This window comes from Echinops telfairi, unplaced genomic scaffold, assembly GCF_000313985.2.
Source record: "Echinops telfairi isolate 266 unplaced genomic scaffold, ASM31398v2 ScPeMD7_7453;HRSCAF=8491, whole genome shotgun sequence".
Classification (NCBI taxonomy): Eukaryota; Metazoa; Chordata; class Mammalia; order Afrosoricida; family Tenrecidae; genus Echinops; species Echinops telfairi.
In genome coordinates this window covers 1,551,508-1,571,793 of record NW_022111353.1, presented here as the reverse complement: position 1 = coordinate 1,571,793, position 20,286 = coordinate 1,551,508, and the positions used below count along the sequence as shown (strand labels likewise).

Here is a 20,286-nt window from a genome sequence, read left to right as displayed (position 1 = left end):
GAAAGTAAATGTTTTGAAAATGATGATGGCAACAAATGTACAAATGTGCTTGATGCAATGGATGGATGTGTGGATTGTGATAAGAGCTGTAAGAGCCCCCAATAAAATGATTTTAAAAATAACAATAAAATTTTAAAAAGAAATGTGGGCATACTTAGTTTTAAGTTGCTTTTCTGGTTTCAGTTCAGTGAAGTGTAGGATTTCCCTTTTCTTCAGTAGCTGCTGAGATGATCTTTCTGCGATTGTTACCTGGAGGCCATATTCCCTGAGCCCTACTTGTACTTTGGCCACGTTAACAGGAGAGACCAGTCCCTGGAGAAGGGAATTCTGCTTGATAAAGTAGGAAGTCAGTGAAAAAAAGGAAGCCCATCAAGGAGATGCCTTGACACAGTGGTTGCAATGGTCCCAAACATAACAATGATTGTGAGGATGGCACAGAACCAGACAGTGTTAGTTCTGTTATACATAGGGTTGCTATGAGTTGGAACCAAGTTGAAGGTACCCAACAACAGCAAGATCATTCCCATTTTACCATATGACTCAGAGAAGTAAAGTTCCAAATTTCCCATGATAAACTATGAAACAAGGATTCAAACTGATCCTGTGTCCTACATCTACTGCCATATGATCTTTTTTTTCCCTTAAAAATGTCAGTCATCTCAATTTTACCTACGTTCTGAGTAGCGACTTATTATTTTGATGAACTCATGATTAGCAGCTTCTTTATATATTGTTTTTCTGCTGTATTGTTCAGTAAATTATTTTCCTTAATTCATAATGATATTGTATATGTATTAATTAACAAAACCAATTTCACAGGAATGTATTCTATGCAGTAGTTACACACTACCTCATGCTCAAAAAACCCACATGCTTAGTTTAATAGTTTTTCTTAAAAGTCTTAGTATTTTTGAGTAAAAGACATTGCATATTTATTTTGCTCCATGCATTATATCATTGTTCGTTTATTAGATCTAAAATTTTATTTTGCATTTTAGGCTTTTGTTACATATACTGTAAGAGAGTCAGAATTGATTCAACCCTGTCTCTCTAAAGTCATAAAAATTAGCTATTCTGATTCCCTAGATGTGATACTGTTTCTATACTTTCCACATCCTTCCAAAAGCTAGTTGGTTTCTTTCTCTTTATATTGTTCTGTTGATTTATCTTTTCTGTGTCAGTAAAACTTATATTTTAGTTAAACTGACTTTAATGTAGTTAATGTCTTGTATCTTGAGTCCATCCTTTATGTTATTTTTGTTAAAATGCCTTGAAGAGTTTAAATATATATATATATATATATTTATTATGGTGGCAATATACACAGTCAAGCATCCATTCACTATTTCTACATGAATAATTCCATCACATTGGCTGTATACTTAAAATTGTATCACTATCCTTACTATTGTTCTAGGGAGAAATATCTGAAATTCTCATTTATTTTGTAGAAATTCCTTAGATGGGACAAAGACAAGACAAAAACAAATTATCCTGAGGAGGAAGACCATCAACCTGAGGCCATAAATGTGTTCAAAGCATTCATGGCTGTGTAATAATTATAAGTGACAGAGAAAACAAAACTACATAGTTAGAAAATTCTGGTTGGCAGCAGGTCAGTTTATCAATGTAGAGGCAGGGCTAAAGAAGTCGGAAAAGGACCACAGTTGGGATACCCACACCGTTGCTGACAGGATTGGCTCTGGGGCCCCGTGACTACCTGGCTAAGTGGTTGGAGTATCACCCCTGACCCTCTGGCCCATAGGATAAGTAAAACAGACTGCTTTGAGACAGGAGGCTGGCTTGTAAAGTATGGTGCACTTTGGTCATTTGTCATTGCTAAAGACTCTTTCTAATTCTTGCCTAAGCAAAGCAGAAGCCAAAGAACCACATGATTGAGAGTCAAGGATGAGAGAGATATGCCTGGCAGCATGGTATTAGAGCTTTCGTAATAAACCCCATAATTATGAGATTTTTCTATGAGTGCTGTCGTCATGGTTTCAATAGATGATTAAATCTTGTAGAGAAATAGTGTGCTGGGAGGGAAGATTGGTGTGAGACTAAGGTAGAGAAGGCTAGAAGACAGAAAGATCATCCTCAGGTGCATACGATATTGGGTTCTACTCCTTATTTGTGTATGCGTTTCATTTCCTCGCCTCTTATTTGTGCATAATCTTGGCCTCTCAGTTTCTTAACTGTTTATGCTTCAAAGATGTGGTCCTTGCTTCTAGATCTCTCTAATACACACAAAGATTCCATACTTAACTGTTTACTATCAATGTCTACATGTATATATCGTGTGACCCATCTAAAATGAACACTTGGTGGCCTCCTGAAAGATCTGCTCCACAAAGAACCTTCTTGTGGAAGGTAGACTAATGACCCAGAGAGAGCACCAGATCCTAATCTCTAGAACCTGCGATTATGGTGCCTTACATAGCAAACTATTCTTTGAAGATGTGATCAGGATATGGCTCTCAAGATGGTAACTTTATGCCATATTATCCATCTAAATGGGACAAACGTAATCACAGATGTCCTTAAAGTGGAGACCCCAGCATGTTTAGAGAGATGTGAGGTGAGAAGGATTTCCTCGCAGCTGCTGACTTTGAAGATGGTAAGTTGGAGCGTTTCATTTCAAAAAGCTTCAAAACTCTTGGAAATTGTGTGAGCATGTAGTTGATAAAGTTGCACGCAGTAAATTTCATTGTGTTGCAATAAAACAAGTTAGTAACTGGCATCACCATTCTCTGACTTTGTTAACCCAACATTTAACATTTAGGTGTTCTTTGTCCTAACAATAAATGTGACAGCAAAGCTTGCCTTTTTTTCCTTCAAAAATGATGCTTTAATGTTTCTCTTTTATTTTTATTTCCAATCTCACTTTGATTTTTCCACCATCAAGCCTGCTTCATCCCATAACTACATCATTTTTTTAACCTTACAAGTGAATTTCCTGGCCTTCAAATTTATTTTCAAGAACATTTTGCTTATAATTCTGGGAATAATCTTAAAATAATATTAGGGTTCATCCCCTTCCTCATTTCTGTGGAGTCGATGCTGATTCATAGAGATTCTATAAGACAAGGTTCATCCGCTCCTCTGAGTTTCTGAGGTCATCACTCTTTACAGCCTCACAGAAAGCCTCATCTTTCTCCCAGGAGGCTGCTAGTGGTTTCACATAGCTGACCTTGTGATTGGCAACCCAGCTGGTAACCATTACACCATCCCCTTTACTCTCCTCCCTGTCAATCTTAAACTAAATTGAAAAAATAGTTCCCTGTTTCTTAGAAGGGAAACCCAATTTTCTTAACTTGAAATTTTGTCCTTTAAGTTCTGTACAGCATTCTCATTCAAAGATTGCTAAATATTTATTATGTAGAATGAAGGAGAAATTTCTTATTTGGAAGTGAAATTACACCAAATAGCTGAGTGAAAGTTTACTCTGTGTGACCCTGGAAATGTTTAAAATGTATGGGACCTTCAGTTTGTCTTTACAGTTTTTCAAGTTATCTTATTTTCATTGAGTTTATTACACTATGCTGTTTGGAATAAAAGTTAAATTTACTCTTCTTCCTCCTAAAATGTGTATACAATATAATATGAAATGCATTAGGAGTTGCATGGTGGTATTAAATGCAGCAAAACGGGAAAGCAATATTTGAAGGTAGAAAATTCTCCCAAACCAATCTGTTCATAGCTGAGGTTTTTACTGAGTGATCATGAAGGATGGTGGCGCTCACTCGAGACTTTTCCTTTTCAACTCCCTGAAGCACCATGTCCTAACTCTCAGTGTGTTGGCACACAGGTAGAGATAGCAGACTTTCATTGTGTTTCTAACCAAATAGAAACCCAAGCGAGAGTGATCCTTTTAATGTGTACTCAGAGTCCATAAAAGCAGCTTCATCCTAAGCTCTGGAGATGTCAACTTTAACACTTGCTCCTATGCCTTATTTCAGGTTACAGGTAAGTATTTTCCTCTCTTTCTTTCTCCCTCTCTTTCTTCCTTTCTCTCTTTCTTTCTCCCTCTCTTTCTTCCTTTCTTAATGCTTACATTTATGACTTTCTTCAATTATGCTCTTTTTATGGAATGGATAGGAAGAAAAAATATTTACAACTGCATGGAACACCACCACCCCTCCTTAAAACAGGCAAGTAAGGTTATCTGTCCTGGGTCTGCGTGCCCAGGAAAGATCAAGTATATGAGGATATGGGGCTTCTTTCAGAGGGAAAAAATCGTTTTGACTGCAGGAGAGGAAAAGATGCTTAGTTCTCTAAAATATTTGCTTTATCTAATCTACTGATGCTTCACTCACTTTTTATAAGGAACACATGTATTAATCCATAATAGCTAAAAGGCAAAAGGCCTACAGGGTTCTAGAACAGGTTAAAATAGGCACACAGCATGGTTTTGGGATGAATATTACATGAGAATTTATTTATCCTGGAGAGTCACAGTTTCATGTAGTACTCTTTTATGTTGAAGAGGGAGCAAACTTAATCTGTAATTTCAGAAGGCAGATCTACAGCTAAATGAGTGAAGTAAAAATAACAATCACTGTTTGTTGTTGTTATGGCTATTTATCTACCAGCTTCAAATCTATCCAGACTCAGCGTGGCCCTATGGAGGGTTTCAGAGATTGTAAACCTTCATTGGAGCAGGCAATCTGCTGGATTTGAACCACAAACCTTGCAGTTAGCAGTCCCACATTTACCCCACAGAACTCAAGGAATCTTTTATTTGCCTTCTGAGTTATGCTTTTAAAATATTTTGGCGAGTTTAAGTTTATACTTCTTATTTGATTTAGAAAAAGATCCATGCATGGGAGAGCATCTCCTATGAAAAACTTGGAGTACCTTTCTAAGTAAAAGCAAGTTGAAACATTTTATTGCAAGCAAACAGCAGTCAGAATGAAAGGAAAACCAAAGTAGAACACAGCATTGCCCCTCCTGACTCTGAAGTTGCCGTTTGCCTGTAGGTATATCGTTATCTCAGGTCATGTCAAAAGCAAGGTATACTAGGTCATTAAAACTGAAGTTCATCAGAAGAAACAGAGAGTCTATTGACTGCCGACTCAGAACATTGGTGTGCATACATAGATTAAAGCTGTGTGTCAGCAGAATGATTATTTTGTATTCCAAGAAGTCAATGGAGATAAGAGCTGTGGGGGACACCCTTGATCTGGGTAATGTGGGATACAATTGAATATGTACTTTCAATCTTCTTCATTTCTTAAAAAATTTTATTGATATATAATTCACACATCATACAACTCAGTGATTTTAAACATACTAAAAGAATTGTGCATTCAACATCATAATAAATTTTAGAACATTTTCTACTTTCTTGCACTTGTTAGTTTCCCATTTCCCTCCAACCTCTCGTGCCATAATCCTACAAAACTAATACAGTTATTGTCTTTATAATTGGTTATGATCATTATTAGCAAATAACACACTCACTGCCATTGATTTGATTCCAATTCAGCAACTCTGTGTAGGATTTCCAGGACTTCATCTTGCCCCAGCTGAGCTATTGGTGTGATGGCCAGCCCTGTCGTTAGCAGTCCAGAGCTTAAGCACCAGCACCACATGCTTAATTCACGGGGGTCTTTAATTGTGATAGCACCTGGCCCAAACCATTCACCAGCAATTGATTAACTTCTTTAAGTTTTCTGTTTGTAACGAAGAGTGAGGTAAAAAAATTAACCAAGAGTTGTGCTCCAGCAGAAACATTAAAAGCACTGAAAGCAATGGTTTCGAATGCCGACATCTGGGTTACTTAAAAAAAAAATTCACCTATGGCCATTCTGCCAGCATGGTCTAGGAGCCATGTGTCACTTTCATGTGTGACATGGTTAAAGAGATTAAACATAATAAGTACATATTTTTAAATTATACATTGTCTTTCATATTAGATAAGGTTTTGCTTCTAACATTAAACAGGGAGATGTTTTCGTTATAGTGGTTTATTTCTTATGATTCATTCTCCATATTTAGGCACAGGATGCTTTGACCTATTATGGATACAAGACAAATAAAATATCTTTGCTAATAAGAGGTCTATGGTTTAGCAGAAAAGATGACTATAATTTATGAATTATCAAGGGTTCATGAGGGAGAGGAGAGTGGGGGAAAATGATGATCTGATACCAGGGGCTTAAGTGGAAAGCAAATGTTTTGAGAATGATGAGGGCAATGAATGTACAAATGTACTTTACACAATTGATGTATGTATGGATTGTGATAAGAGTTGTATGAGCCCCTAATAAAATGACTACAAATAAAATAAAATAAAGAGGAAAACAATGTTTATCACAAAAGGCAGTGTTCCTTTTTCTTTTATTTGTTTAAAATACTTTTATTGAGGGCTCTTACATGTCTTATCACAATCCATACATTCCTCCAATGTGTCAAGCACATTTGCACATATGCCACCATCATCATTTACAAAGTATTCTCTTCCCCCTTGAGCCCCTGATATCAGCTCCCCATTTCTTCCCCCTCCCTCCCCTGGCCACCATCCCTCACGAACACTTGATAAGTTATAGATTATTTTTTCCATATCTTACATCATACTCCATCACCCCTCATCCACTTTCCCATTGTTCTTCCCCCTGGGAGGGGGTTCTGATCCTTGTGATTGATTTCCCCCTTTCTCCCCCCACCCTCCCCTAATCCTCCTGGTTTCTCTACTCTCCTTGTTAGCCCTGAGGGGTTTATCTATCCTGGTTTCCCTGTGCTGTGGGCTCTTATCTGTAACAGTGTGCATGCTCTGGTCTAATCCAATTTGTAAGGTAGAATTGAGGTTATGATAGTGGGGTGAAGGAAGCACCAAAGAACCAGAGGAAAGTTATATGTTTCCTTGGTGCTATACTGCACCCTGACTGGCTTATCTCTTCCCTGTAACCCCTCTGAGAGGGGATGTTCAATTGTCTACAGATGGGCGTTGTGTCTCCACTCTGACACCCATCATTTGCTTCCATATATTTGTTTGTTTTGGGTCTTCTGATGCCTGATATCTGGTCCTGTTGACACTTCATGATCATGCAGGCTGGTGTGCTTCTTCCATGTGGGCTTTGTTGCTTCTGAGCTAGATGGCCACTTGTTTATCTTCAAGCCTTTAATACCCCAACACTATCTCTTTTGATAGCTGGGCACCATCACCTTTCTTCACCTCATTTGCTTATGCACCCATTTTGTCTTCAGTGTTCATGTCAGGAAGGTGAGCATCACAGAAAGGGCAGTGTTTCTTGATGAAAAGGAAAAAGGAAGAGTGTCTTTCTGGTGGGATTAAACGAATGGATTTTATAGACAAATAGCCCTTTATTTGTGTTACAAATAGAGCATGGCCAATATGAGTTCAACCTTGGCCTCTGGTGATGTGTTTTCTTTAAAACAGAAATTTTCTGACAATAGGAATTGTTTATGAAACCCTTTCAATATTTAGATGTCAATGGACTTAAAAAATACTGTGCTGCCTTTTATTTCTGTTTGAATACTATTGTAAGCAACTTCTGTTTGTTCACATTCACAATCACATTAATCATATCCCATGACCATTAGTTGGCACAGTAGCTAGTCAGGCAGGAGGCTTTATGAAATTATGACAGCCACAAATGTTTATATTCCATAAAATATGATAAATTCAATACTCCCCCAAAATTATTGCTTCTTCCTTACACAAATAAATTAATGGGAATAATTAACCAAACTATTCTTTTGTCATAAAAGCTAAATATTTTTCTATGCTTTTGGATACAGCCAATTCATATGATCTTACATGTGTACCAATTAGAACCAGAAATTTTAAATAAGTTTCTTAAGTTCAAATAGCAAATAGGTCATATAATTTGGGAGAAGACCCAGACTTCTGATTATCTGGTCATGGCTCGTGCTATCTCATTATATTTTATTGTATCTGGTCACATACATTTGCTTACTTTATGTTAACTTCCCCCATCCAGATATAAAAAGTAATTTAGAACTCAGTGGGATTAATGGCAATTTGTAGCTATTTTCTTTATCATTTTCCTTACTTCTCAAGTATTCCACATTTAATATACCTATTCAGTCTGTATGCTGAGTAAGCTGTAAGAGAAACCACATTACCTGAAGAAGAATGTGGCTTCGGGATATGAGGAAGCCTATCAACCATCTTCTTAATGCAGAGGGCACAACCTTTCTTGCCCAAAGTGAGGAGGACTTGAAGCACTTGCTGATGAAGATCAAGGATTGCAGCCTTCAGTATGCATTGCAACTCAATGTGGAAAGGACCCAAATCCTCACAACTGAACCAAATGCTAACATCATGACAAATGGAGATTGCAGTTGTCAAGAATTTTGTCTGACTTGGATCGACTATCAATTCTCATGGAAGCAGCAGTCAAAAGATCGGTCTGCTCAAGAGCTATTTAAAGTGTTGAAAAGCATGGCTGTTACTTTGGGGAATAATGTGTGCCTGACCCAAGCTATGGTATTTTGAAGTTCCTTATGTGTATGTGGTAATTGGACATTTATTAGGGACAATCCCAGAAGAATCAATGGATTTGAATTATGTACTGGCAAAGAATAATGAAAGGACCATGGATGACCAGAAGAACAAACAAATCCCTCTTGGAAGAAGTACAGCTAGAATTCTTCTTAGAGGCAAGCGTGGTAACACTTCATCTCACATACTTGGGACATGTCTATCAGGAGAGAACAGTCCCTGGAAATGGACATGGATCTTGGCAAAGCAGAGGGCAGTGAAAAAGAGGAAGGCCCTCAACAAGACGGATTGACACAGTGGCTGCCACATTGGCTCAAACACAGCAACACTTGTGAGGATGCAGCAGTGTTTAGCTCTGTGGCTCACAGGGTCCTTATGTGTCAGAACTGACTTGATGGTGCCTAACAGCAACAACACTTTTAATGATAAGAAAAAATAGACACAAATCAAATAAATGGATATATAACGTGAATGTGAACATAGTCTAATTTCCATAAAACAATAATGGAAAAACGTATTCAGCAATAATGCTAGATTTGCCTATTGATTGAATTTTTTTAAATGTTTTAATCTGAAACCACTCTATACCCCATAAAATTAATCTGAAGTGATCCTAAGCATCCAATGATTTAGTAAGGGGAGGAAAGTTATCAACAATAGAATAATCTTTTTTTAATGGAAAAATATCTAGAATAATCATGTCTAGATTAAAAAAGTGTAGCTATGGATCTGTTTCAGGGGGGGATGGTTGGGATGTTTATCTAGCAATGGGACTAAGACAGAAAGAGTTCGTCATTAAATTTAATGGGTTTCTTTTGCAGCCAATGACATATATTAGGAAGTGGTCTATTTTTGATGGAGATGACTAATTATGTATGGTGACTCAGAGTATTTGATCTGAGTCAGTCATATGTTCTTGAACATGTCCTTTAAATCTTTACTGAAGTGGGCACTACACTTTGTCAGAATTGATATTCAAGATGAAACCCATTTTCCATCCTATATAGTAGGAAGAGTACAGGTTGTGCATAGTCTGCTTGAACGTAAAATGCGACCAAGTGTTTGTCATGTTTTATCACCAACCCTGATCCATAAAATATGTTTATTTTTCTATTCCTAGGTGGGTTTTTTTTCAACCGGGAGTAGCTTTAATGATAAATTCCATATTATCTTTATTTCCACATCTAAGAGGCATTATCGTAAGAATCTGTTCCAGGAGACCATTTGTTTTGTGAGCTTTTCCAAAGACATATTCTAGTACCATCTAATTTTTCACACTCTCCCTTCCTTTCCCATCACCTTTAGGAGATAGTTTGTTATTATTCTAAATATATAAAAAGCAGTCCTCAAGGGTGCAAGAGAGAGCAAGGAGTCACCAAAAGGTGAGATGAAAAAACATAACAATTTCTATGTGAATATTTGATGGTAATTTTCACCAGCCGTTTTGGAGACACAAAAGGATGTGGAGAAAGGGGTCTGCCACTCCCCATTTTCATAAATAGCCCTTATACTGCAGAGTGTGGGCTCTTTAACATTTATATTTCTCCCACGAAGTTCTTCCTAATTCCTGTGATGTGTATCCCACAGAAAATGTTAAATGTAAGGGCTTTTAAAGTGATGATTGGTGGGCACCGTAATGACTTGTCATGGACCCTATATTAAAACAAACAAATGAAGAACAAACAAACCCAACTTCATTGAGTCCATTCGGACTCATGGTTACCCTATAGGACAGAGTAGAACTGCCTTTAGCAGTTCCAGCCTGTTAGCTTTATGGAGCCAGATGGCCACATCTCTCTTCAATGGAGGGTGGGTTTGGACCACCAAACTTTTGATTAGCAGATGAGTGCTTTAACCATCTGCCACCAGTCCTCCTGGGTTCTATATCTCCTAGTGTTTATCCCAATGTAGACAACAATTTTTTTTAATCTATAAAACTGCTTTTTCTTGTTTTGCAGATTATTACTGCTAGAGCACATGACTACTATACTTTATACTGGACAGCTCTCAGCTTCCGAGAGGAAACATCATGGCAGGAGAAAATCAAACCGTTCTGTCCGAATTCATCATCATGGGATTCTCCAACCTAAATGACTTGCAATTTTTACTCTTCGCCATATTCCTTACGATCTATATCTGTACCTCGGAGGAAACATCTTCATTATTTTGGTAACTCTGGCTGACCCACGACTTCACACACCCATGTACTTTTTTCTGAGGAACTTGGCCTTCCTGGACATCTGCTACACCACCACCAACGTTCCTCAGATGATGGTGCACCTCCTTTCAGAGAAGAAGCACATCTCCTACTGGGGCTGTGTGGCTCAGCTCTTTGCATTCCTTTTCTTTGTGGGGGTCGAGTGTCTTTTGTTGGCAGCAATGGCATATGACTGTTACATTGTGATTTGTAAACCTTTAAGGTATTCAGTTATTATGAGCAAGATGCTTTACAGCCAGTTAGCTGCCTTCTGTTGGGTTAGTGGTTTCCTCAACTCAGTAGTGCACTCGGTGTTGACCTTCCGCCTGCCCTTCTGTGGCAACAACTAGCTTAATTATTTCTTCTGTGACATCCCCCCTTTGCTGATCTTGTCTTGTGGGGACACATCAGTCAATGAGCTGGTGCTACTCATCATTGGGGTCTTCATTGGGTGGGTTCCTTTCTTGGGTATCATCCTTTCCTACTTGTATATCATCTCCACCATCTTGAAAATCCAGTCATCAGAGGGCAGGAAAAGGGCCTTTTCTACATGTGCTTCCCACCTTGTCATTGTCCTTCTCTACTATGGTAGCTCCATATTTACATATATGCGGCCCATCTCATCGTACTCCTTGTCCAAAGACCGGCTGATATCTGTACTATACAGTGTGGTCACCCCAATGCTGAACCCCATCATTCACACTTTGAGGAATAAGGACATAAGAAGTGCTTTGAAAACTGTGGGACGAAAAGTGACCGTCTCCAAATTTCAATTCTCTTGAAATATAGCTCTTATTTTCTGTCTTTGGAGAAATAATATTAGAGAAGTATCTATCCCTCTGAAATCATATGATTACTATAAAGATCTCAGCATTAAGAGTAGATTTCTATGGGAAAGCCACCAGGAAAAATGTTAAAATAGATGATTTAGGTAAAGGGTGTGTGGGCATTCTTTGTGCTCCTCTTAATCTTGAAACATCTCTGTATGTTTGAAATTGTTTCTAAATAAAATTTAAGCAGTTAATGTGGCATTTATGAACATAATTTTCTTTATGAAGTTCTTATCTCTACATTGTGCCTGTATTTTACAGTTCTAAAAAATTAGAGTCCTGTCAATAATATTCTTCAGTTAATCTGATGTTCTTAATTTGGGCTCTTGTCCTATGATGAACTATTAATTTCCTTGTGCTTCAGTTTCTTACACAATTTGTCACTTCTCTTCTTCCATTTAGCATATTTTCAAAATCATAAGAACATTTTCTCTCAAGGAATTCAGAATCATCATTTTCATACACTGTCAACACACTTTTTTCCATTGAAACTGGCCAAATAATGTTTCTCTTGATATGTTCTCATTCAATTTCCATAAAATGATCAGTTCATTTTCATTTCAGACAGAATTATAACAAAATTTCTAAATCCCACATTTTACCCTGAGGAGTAGAGACTCCCCCAGAAATACAGAAATCATGAGGGTGTAAGTTGCAATGAGTTTACTCCAGGACTGAGCATATGAGTATATGCCAGATTTCTCACTAGATAAACAGAGCGTGGTGTGAATTATTTTCATTGGGAAAAAAACATCCCCCTGTTGTTTTTTCTTTTCAGGCCCCTCCTTTTCAGAGTGGGTCAGCAGTGGTAGTTGGGCACCTATAGGCTTTACAATCTTGGAAACCCTACATAGGCCCACTCTGAGCCATAATTGAATCGGGGCAAAGGGTTACTATGCAGTTAGGCAGCACAGAGGGGACTCGATGGATTGAACATTGGGAGAAAGATGGGCCTTTTTCCTGTAAAAATTTATAGTCTAAGAAGATTTATAGTCTAAGAAAATCCAGGGATCAATTCTGCTCTGTCCTCTAGATGATAATGCAACAACACACATCCTTTGTGTGTTGTGTTCTTCTGCGTTGTGTGGTGTTTTGCGGATTCTTCATTATTCTTTAATGTTGCACAGTATTGCAGTGTGTGTATGCCCTGGTGTGTTAATTTATTCATATGTTGATGTGAACTTAGGTTATTTCTAGCTCTTTGCTTCAATGAGCATGGATGTGTATGTTTTTGTCCATGTCTTGCCTCTTATTTCTTTAAGTTGTGGGATTTCTGGGCCACATGGTATTTTATTTTCCAGCAAAAGTAGTGCCCAGAAGTCAGTTTATAGTCATAAAAACACACATCCCAAAAGAAAGAAAAACCAACACCATCTTCTAAACCCAACAATTAGAAAAAGATCAGCAGACAAACAAAAATATTTACTGTCTCCAGAAGGAAAGAAATACAATTAAAGCAGAAATAAAAGAAACAAAAACAATAGAAAGAAGAGCAAGACTAGAAATGGTTTGTTTGATTGGACAGATTCATACATTTTTTTCAACTCCTAGGAAATTTAATAATGGGAAAAAAGAGAGGCTGCAAGTAGCATGAATAAGAAATGAAATGAGTGGTATCACAATAGAACCAGCCATAAAAGAGAACAACATAACCCGATGAGGAACAGAACTCTGCCAAAACTTAAAAGTCTTAGAAGAAATGGACAATTTCTAGAAACATATTCCCTACCTAAATTAATACAGACTAAGGTAGAAAATATTAATTGACATATAACAAAAGAAGAAATTAATCTGAACAACAACAGCAACAAAAAGGCTCTGCCCAGATTACTTTACTGGGTAATTATACCAAATATATATACATAATATATTTAAATCATTTTATTGGGGGCCATTTCTACCAAATGTTAAGAGAAGAATTGACACCAATTCTACTCAATCTGCTCCAGAATAATAACAAGGATGATATTCTCCTGAATTAATTTTATGAAGCAAGCATTACCCCAATACCAAAGGCAGCCAAAGACACCATTAAAAAAGAAAAGCAGAGTCCAATATTCCTCATGAACATATATGCAAACATTTTGAACAAAATCCTACTCACTATAATGCAATACCCCATAAATAAAAAATATTCTAAGTAGAATTGGCGATATTGAAGAAAGTAATCCATATCCATATTCATGCAACTATTTTCCTTCATCAATCATAACGTTCAAATCTTACTTAAATTCAAAATATTGTTTACTAATGCTGATTAATCATTACAAATCATTAATGTCCTGGAGCACACCCCAATCCAAAATGAATTGCTGAAACAGTTGACCCTTTATAACTGAAAACCACTTGCTTAATCAACAAATACACACTGCTTACCTTTCACGTTGCTGTGCGCCCTGGCAAACTTGTAAATGTCCTTTATGAGCATAGCATTGTATTCAGGGGACTGTGTGGATGAATTATAGAGCTGAATGTTTAAAAATTTTAAATAACATTTAATGAGAGTAGTTTTTATAATAGATAAACAGTAAATATGGAATTTCAATGTCAGTCAATGCAGTAAACATGAAGAGGAGCTACAATTTTTTCATGTAAAAATGTTCAATTTTTTTATATCTACTACCTATTGAGCTATCATCTATCTTCCCATATAATCTATATAATTTTTGCACTTCTCTCAGTGTGTCTACATGTGTATATAAAAGCTGCACTTTATTCCAGTTCATAGACATAATTTTTCTAGTCTTCTACTTCTGATATTTAGATGTCTTCTAGTATTTAACTATTAAAATCATGAAGCAAATGCGATGATAAATACAGATAAGTATATCTGCACATAATTCAAAACATATGTTTACATAACTTCAATTTTAATAGCTCCTGGAAACTTGCCTTCCATATAAATAGGAAACACTGAAATCATCAGCAATTCCTATGTTAGCTTTCTACTTCACCGCAGTGTTTTTCTATTATTTATTTTGACCATTCTGATAAATGTTTGTGATACTTTATTGTGGCTGTAATTTGCATTTCCCTGATAAATAATAATGTTAAGTCTCTTGCCATCTGCTTATTTGCCATTGGTTATATTCTTTTCTGTGAAATGTCTTCTTATGTCACATTATCATTTTCTAAGAGAATTTTTGTAGAGTTCTTTTTATATTCTAGATATTAATCCTTTGTCACATGACTTCAAAAAACATTTTTTACAAATCTATACCTCATCTTTTCAGTTTCTTCACAGGGAATTTTTCAGAGCAAAGGCATTTTTATTAGGCTGAGATCCAATCGTTATTCTTTTTTAATGGATTGTGCTTTAGGTATCAAGTCTAAGAACACTTTACCCCACGTCCTGATGGTTTTCTTCTTCGTTTTTTAATTTTCAGTTTTATGCTACACATTAATGTTCTTGCTCCATTTAAAAAATAAGATATGAGGCTTAGATAAAGGTTGGTTGGTTTATGTGTTTATTTATTTACTTCCAACTGAAAATGTCCAATTCATCTACTACCATTTGTCAAAAATAAAATCTTTTCTCTATTAAACTGCTTTTGGACCTTTGTCAAAAATCAATTGAGCATTTTTGTGTGAGCCTATTGATCACTTCTGGCTTTTGTTCCACTAATTCACGTCTTCTGCGTTTATTATTTTCTTCCTTCAACTTTCTTTTTTTTTTTAAATCATTTCATTAGGGGCTCATACAACTCTTATCACAATCCATACATACATCAATTGTTTAAGGCACATATAAATTTCTTTTGTTTTATTTTGCAATCCTTTTTTTAATTTCTTGAGACAGGAATCTATATTATTATGTTGAGATTGTTCCTTCTTCATAATGTAATCATTCAACAAAAACCCACTGCCACTGGCTTGATTCCCAGTCACAGAAGCCCTGTGGGACAGGGTTTGAGCTTTTCAGTTCAAATGACTGAGCTAGCAGCTCAGTGCGTAGTTTACTGTGCTACCAAGGCTCCTTGATGTGTGAACATTCATGTTTTACATTTCCCTCATATCACTGCTTTCACTGCATCCCACATATTTGGAGACATTGAACTTTCATTTTCATCCAAACGTATGTATTATACACACACACACACACATACACACACAACTCACAGGATTTCCTATAGTTTCTTATCGATTTGATATATAGTTTCAGTTGATTATGATTAGATAACCTTTCAATTCTTTTCAAGTGAGTGGGTCTGTTCTGTGGTTTTACTGGTGACTGTTGCCTAAGTGGCCTACAAGGAAAAGTAAAAATTATTACCACTATGGTTCTAGGACAAGCATGGATTTAGTCCAGACTAAACATGTTTTAAAATGTCGCTATAATGAATATATGACTGCAGACCAATTCTCTCAGTATACTTCTTACTGTCATTAGAATGCTTGACCAAAAAAATTTTTTAAATTAAAAAGTCCAGTGAAACAGAGGCTTCTGAAGTGATTGGCCGAGCCAGTTAAACTCAAGGCAGAGAGGTCATTTTAGAGTGTTATTTATGGCGATGGTGTTTTTGAACTTCCAAAAGGATTGTATTGTAGATTTCCCCCAAAGGACACAGGACAACCATGAGGCACATTATAAAGAATGTTAGAGAAAATGGAAAACTACACTGGTGAGAAAAGGACCAGCAAAGTGCTGAACCCTGCCCCCGACCGCTCCCCAAATCAGGACTATGTGCCTACCCATCCTTTGTGGGTATCAAGGGCCTCCTTGTGACACTTTCACTGGGAAACTTTCCCGCATACACGCTATAATCCTGATCATCCTCCCTTGGACTTCATTTTTGTTCCCCAAGCCAAAGGCATTTAAAAGGGACACAATTTGAGTTCCCTGAGGATGCCCAAACTGTAATTTGGATGTGGTGTAAATAGAGAACACAGAATTCGTCCCCAAAATTTTCAGAAATGGGAACAACTTCTTCAGAAATGTATAGACCTAGATGGGGGATATGTTGAGAATCAACACTTCCTATTTTGATAGTTTTATTTAATAAAGGTTTCTGTGATTTTTATAGCAATACATTCTGACTTACCCTCATATATGACTGTGCTTCAAAAATAATTATAAAATGACTCCATTATCCTTTAATTATTTTTCATGAATGTTTTAATGCTCTCCCATTTGTGACATTCAGAACTATATCCTTAGAGACTTTCCGTCAAATATCAGCTCTTACAGTTATTGAGAAATGAGTATTGAAACTCAAACTATAATTGTGAATTTTACTATTTCTCATTTTAGTTCTATCAGCTTTTGCTTTGTGTGTTTTGAGGGGTTACTATTTGTTGCATTTAGGATTATCATGTCTCCCTGGTGATTTGATTATTTGTTATCATACAAATCCCTTCTTGATCCTCAGTCATTCTCTTTAATTTGAAATCAATTATTGTATTACATGCTCATAATATTGCATGATATGTCTTATTTTTCAGTCTTTCATGGTTAACTTGCTAGATTATTAACTTTTAAGCGAGTTTCTGGTAAACATCAAATTGTTGGACCATGCTTTCTTTTAAATTTATCAACTTTTATGGTGATTACTGATACATTAGAGTGTAAACCTGGCACTTTGCTGTTTTCTGCTTGCTCTTTCTGGTTCTTGTGTTTCTGGGTATCTTTTATTGCCTTCCTGTGGCTGACCCGAACATTTTTAGGATTCCATCTTGATTTACCTAAAATGTTTTCTTAGTGTATCACTTTGTATAACTCTACAGTAGTGATCACGGATTATTATAATGTACATATTCACTATTCACCTGTATTTTCAAATGTATTGGCATAAAGTTGTTCATAATATTGACAGGACCTGTAGATGCTTTCTTTTTCATTGGTACTTTGAATTCCTCTCTATTTTCTTTTTCTTCATCTGTCTTTTCCTTTAGCAATCTACTAGAATTCATGAAGTGGTCACTTACACTTTTCCTTTTGATCATTTTTCCCTCTTGCATGTTTCCTCTATCTTTTAATGAATGATATTGTTTTATTATTTCATTCCTTCTACTTTTAAAACGTTTGAGTTGCTGGTATATTTATTCATATTCACTTATTTATTTATTAACATCATTAAATGAAACATTAGTTTCTTCATTTTTGACATTTCTTCATTTCTTAAATATGAATTTAAGGTAAACAGGTTTTTCCTCCTTATCATTTTAGTGAAAAAACTTTGATATGGCTTATCTTCATTGTTTCAGGAGAAAGGAGGGGTTTTCTACTCCTGTGAAAAGTTTTGGACCCTCACAGGAGCTGTTCTACCCTGCCCCATGGGGTGCCTATGAGTTGGCATAGACTCAATGGCAGTGACGGAGGGAGTGGTCTTCATTGTTGTTCCGCTTAAAATATTTCTTACTTTATGCTTTGATTTCTCTTTTGGCACATTAATTATTTAGGAGTGATTTTTTTACTTTCAAACACTAACAAAGTGTCTAGATATATTTTATTTAATGTTTGCTAATTCTGTCAAAATATTTCTTAATTGATTTTAACTTTGTGAACATTTTGTAGCTTTAAAAAAGCACCACTATATACTTAGCTTTGCAAGTGTTCAATGTACATTTGAACATTTTCTTTGAGGGTTTTGAGTTCTATATAGGTTATTAGCCAATTTTGTAAATTGTGTTGCTCAGATTTACTAGATCCTTAACTAACTTTCTGGCTGATTCCTCAATTACTATGATTGTAAAGTTGCCATATTTCTGTCAACCCAAGAAGTTCTTTTGTTGGACTCTTACATTGACTTATGATGTTCTGAACTAATTATTGTCCTACTGGGTATATGCTGGGCGGCTAACTGCAAGGTCAGGGATTCAAAAGCACCGACCTCTCTGTGGGAGAAAAATGAGGCTTTCTACACTTTGATAGAGTTACAGTCTCATAAACCATAGGGGTAGTAGATTCCAATATGAGTTAGCACTGACTTGATGACAATTAGTTTAGAACTGACTATTAGCAAGGAACATTAGTGTTGGTGGGTGGGGAGCTTAGGGGTAGTTCTTCTATTTCTTCAGCTCATGAACTATACCCCCACTCCTTTTGGTACAGGGATAGTTCTGTTCTTTTCTTCCACAAAGGACAATGCTTTCATTCTTCTCTTGAGTCATACTATGCATGTCTTCCTCTATGCCCTGTTGTGTTGGTAATGCCTTTACAATTTTCCCCTGTAGAAATTTCCACTCGCTGTGAGGCACTCTCTTTCTGGGGCTAACAGCTGGGGAGTTTTGTGTGTGTTGGGGGAGGGTTTGTTTTGTTTAAAGTTTGGCACGCCTAGTGATAGGGTCAAATACCATTCTGAGTTTTCTCAAGTACAGTCCACCCCACTCCCATGATGCTATCTATGAACCCTAAATTGTGCTTTTATTTTTATCTCAACTTTGTGATTCAGTTTCCCTGAAGGATTAAGCTGTCAGGTTTTTGTCATCTTTTGTTGCTTTATGTGTTTTAGAAGAAGTGGGAGAAATTACTACTAGGCTCGATCTATGATCCTGCCAGATCACAGAACTTAGTAAGTTGAACAACTATTATCCTGGGGTTTTTTTTAAAGGCAAATGTATTAAAAATTTAAAACAATGGTCTAGCACCCTGATTTTAGTGTCAGATGTAAAGTTATGACTTCATGTTCGTTATATCTATCTGATTTATTATAACATGGTGCTTTTGTTGATCTAATTCACTTTGTTGAGTAAGTATTTGATATGTGTATCAGTCTTACTCAATTTTGGCCTAAGTAAATTTAGTGCTAACTTGTTAAATCATTCTCTGTAAGTCCATCTCCACCAAATAAAGCCACACTTGTTGCTGATTAGTAGAATTTCCCCCACAGAGTTTTCAAGACTGCAAATCGTTATGAATTCAGACTGCCACATCCTCAGAGCCTGGAGTGTTTGACCTGTTAGTCTTTGGTTAACAGTCAAATCCTTAAGCACTGCACCACCAACTCATCACTAAATCCCTCCACATGACACATTTGCCTCACTTAACCCCCACAGTGTACATTTAAATTCCCCCCGAATCAACTTGTTATTATTATATTAGCTTCCCACAGCAATGGCTAATGCCACTACAGTGGATGAATTTCTTTTACTTGGTCTGACCAGCACACAAGAGTTACAATCTTTCTTTTTTTGTGATTTTCTTTATTATTTACCTGATAAAATTGGTTGGCAATGGAGTGATAGTAGTGATTGTTATCTTGGAGCCCAAACTCCACTCCCCTATGTACTTCTTTCTGGGAAACCTTTCTTGTATGGATATTTGCTATTCTTAAGTGACTCTGCCCAAGGTGCTCATAAACCTTCTCTCCTCTTAGAAAATCATCTCCTTCTTAGGCTGCATTGCTCAACTCAATTTCTTCCATTTTCTGGGAAACACAGAGGCCATCTTATTAGCCATCATGGCTTTTGACCGCTTTGTGGCCATCTGCTACCCCCTGCGCTACATGCTCATCATGAACCACCAGGCGTGTCTTCTGCTAGCAGGTGCAGCTTGGTTGACCAACTTACTTTATGCCCTGATGCATTCAGTCATGACGGCGCGCCTTGACTTTTGTCACTCTCAGATAGTCAATCACTTCTGTGATGTCAAGCCTCTCTTAGAACTTGCTTGCAACAATACATTACTCAATCAATGGCTTCTTGCTGTTGTCACAGGCAGCATATCCATGGGGGCCTTCTTCTTAACTCTTCTCTCCTACTTTTATATTACTGGCTTCCTTCTCTTTAAGCACCGGTCCTGCAGTGTGCTTCAAAAGGCTCTGTCTATA

The 20,286-nt window shown here is 36.7% G+C and overlaps 2 protein-coding genes across 2 annotated transcripts in view; both read left to right on the top strand.

Moving 5' to 3' along the window:
- The first annotated feature begins 10,517 nt into the window (after positions 1–10,517).
- Positions 10,518–11,470, top strand: LOC105979899 (olfactory receptor 5V1). The gene is given in 2 exon segments (XM_013008491.2): positions 10,518–10,632; positions 10,635–11,470. Coding segments are annotated over 2 exon segments (948 nt in total). The 5' UTR covers positions 10,518–10,520.
- An 8,101-nt stretch (positions 11,471–19,571) lies between these two features.
- Positions 19,572–20,286, top strand: part of LOC101647189 (olfactory receptor 12D3) — a 27,816-nt gene continuing 27,101 nt past the window's right edge. The window contains 2 exon segments of the mRNA XM_013008488.1: positions 19,572–19,643; positions 19,645–20,274. Coding sequence (XP_012863942.1) covers positions 19,572–19,643; positions 19,645–20,274 — 702 coding nt within the window.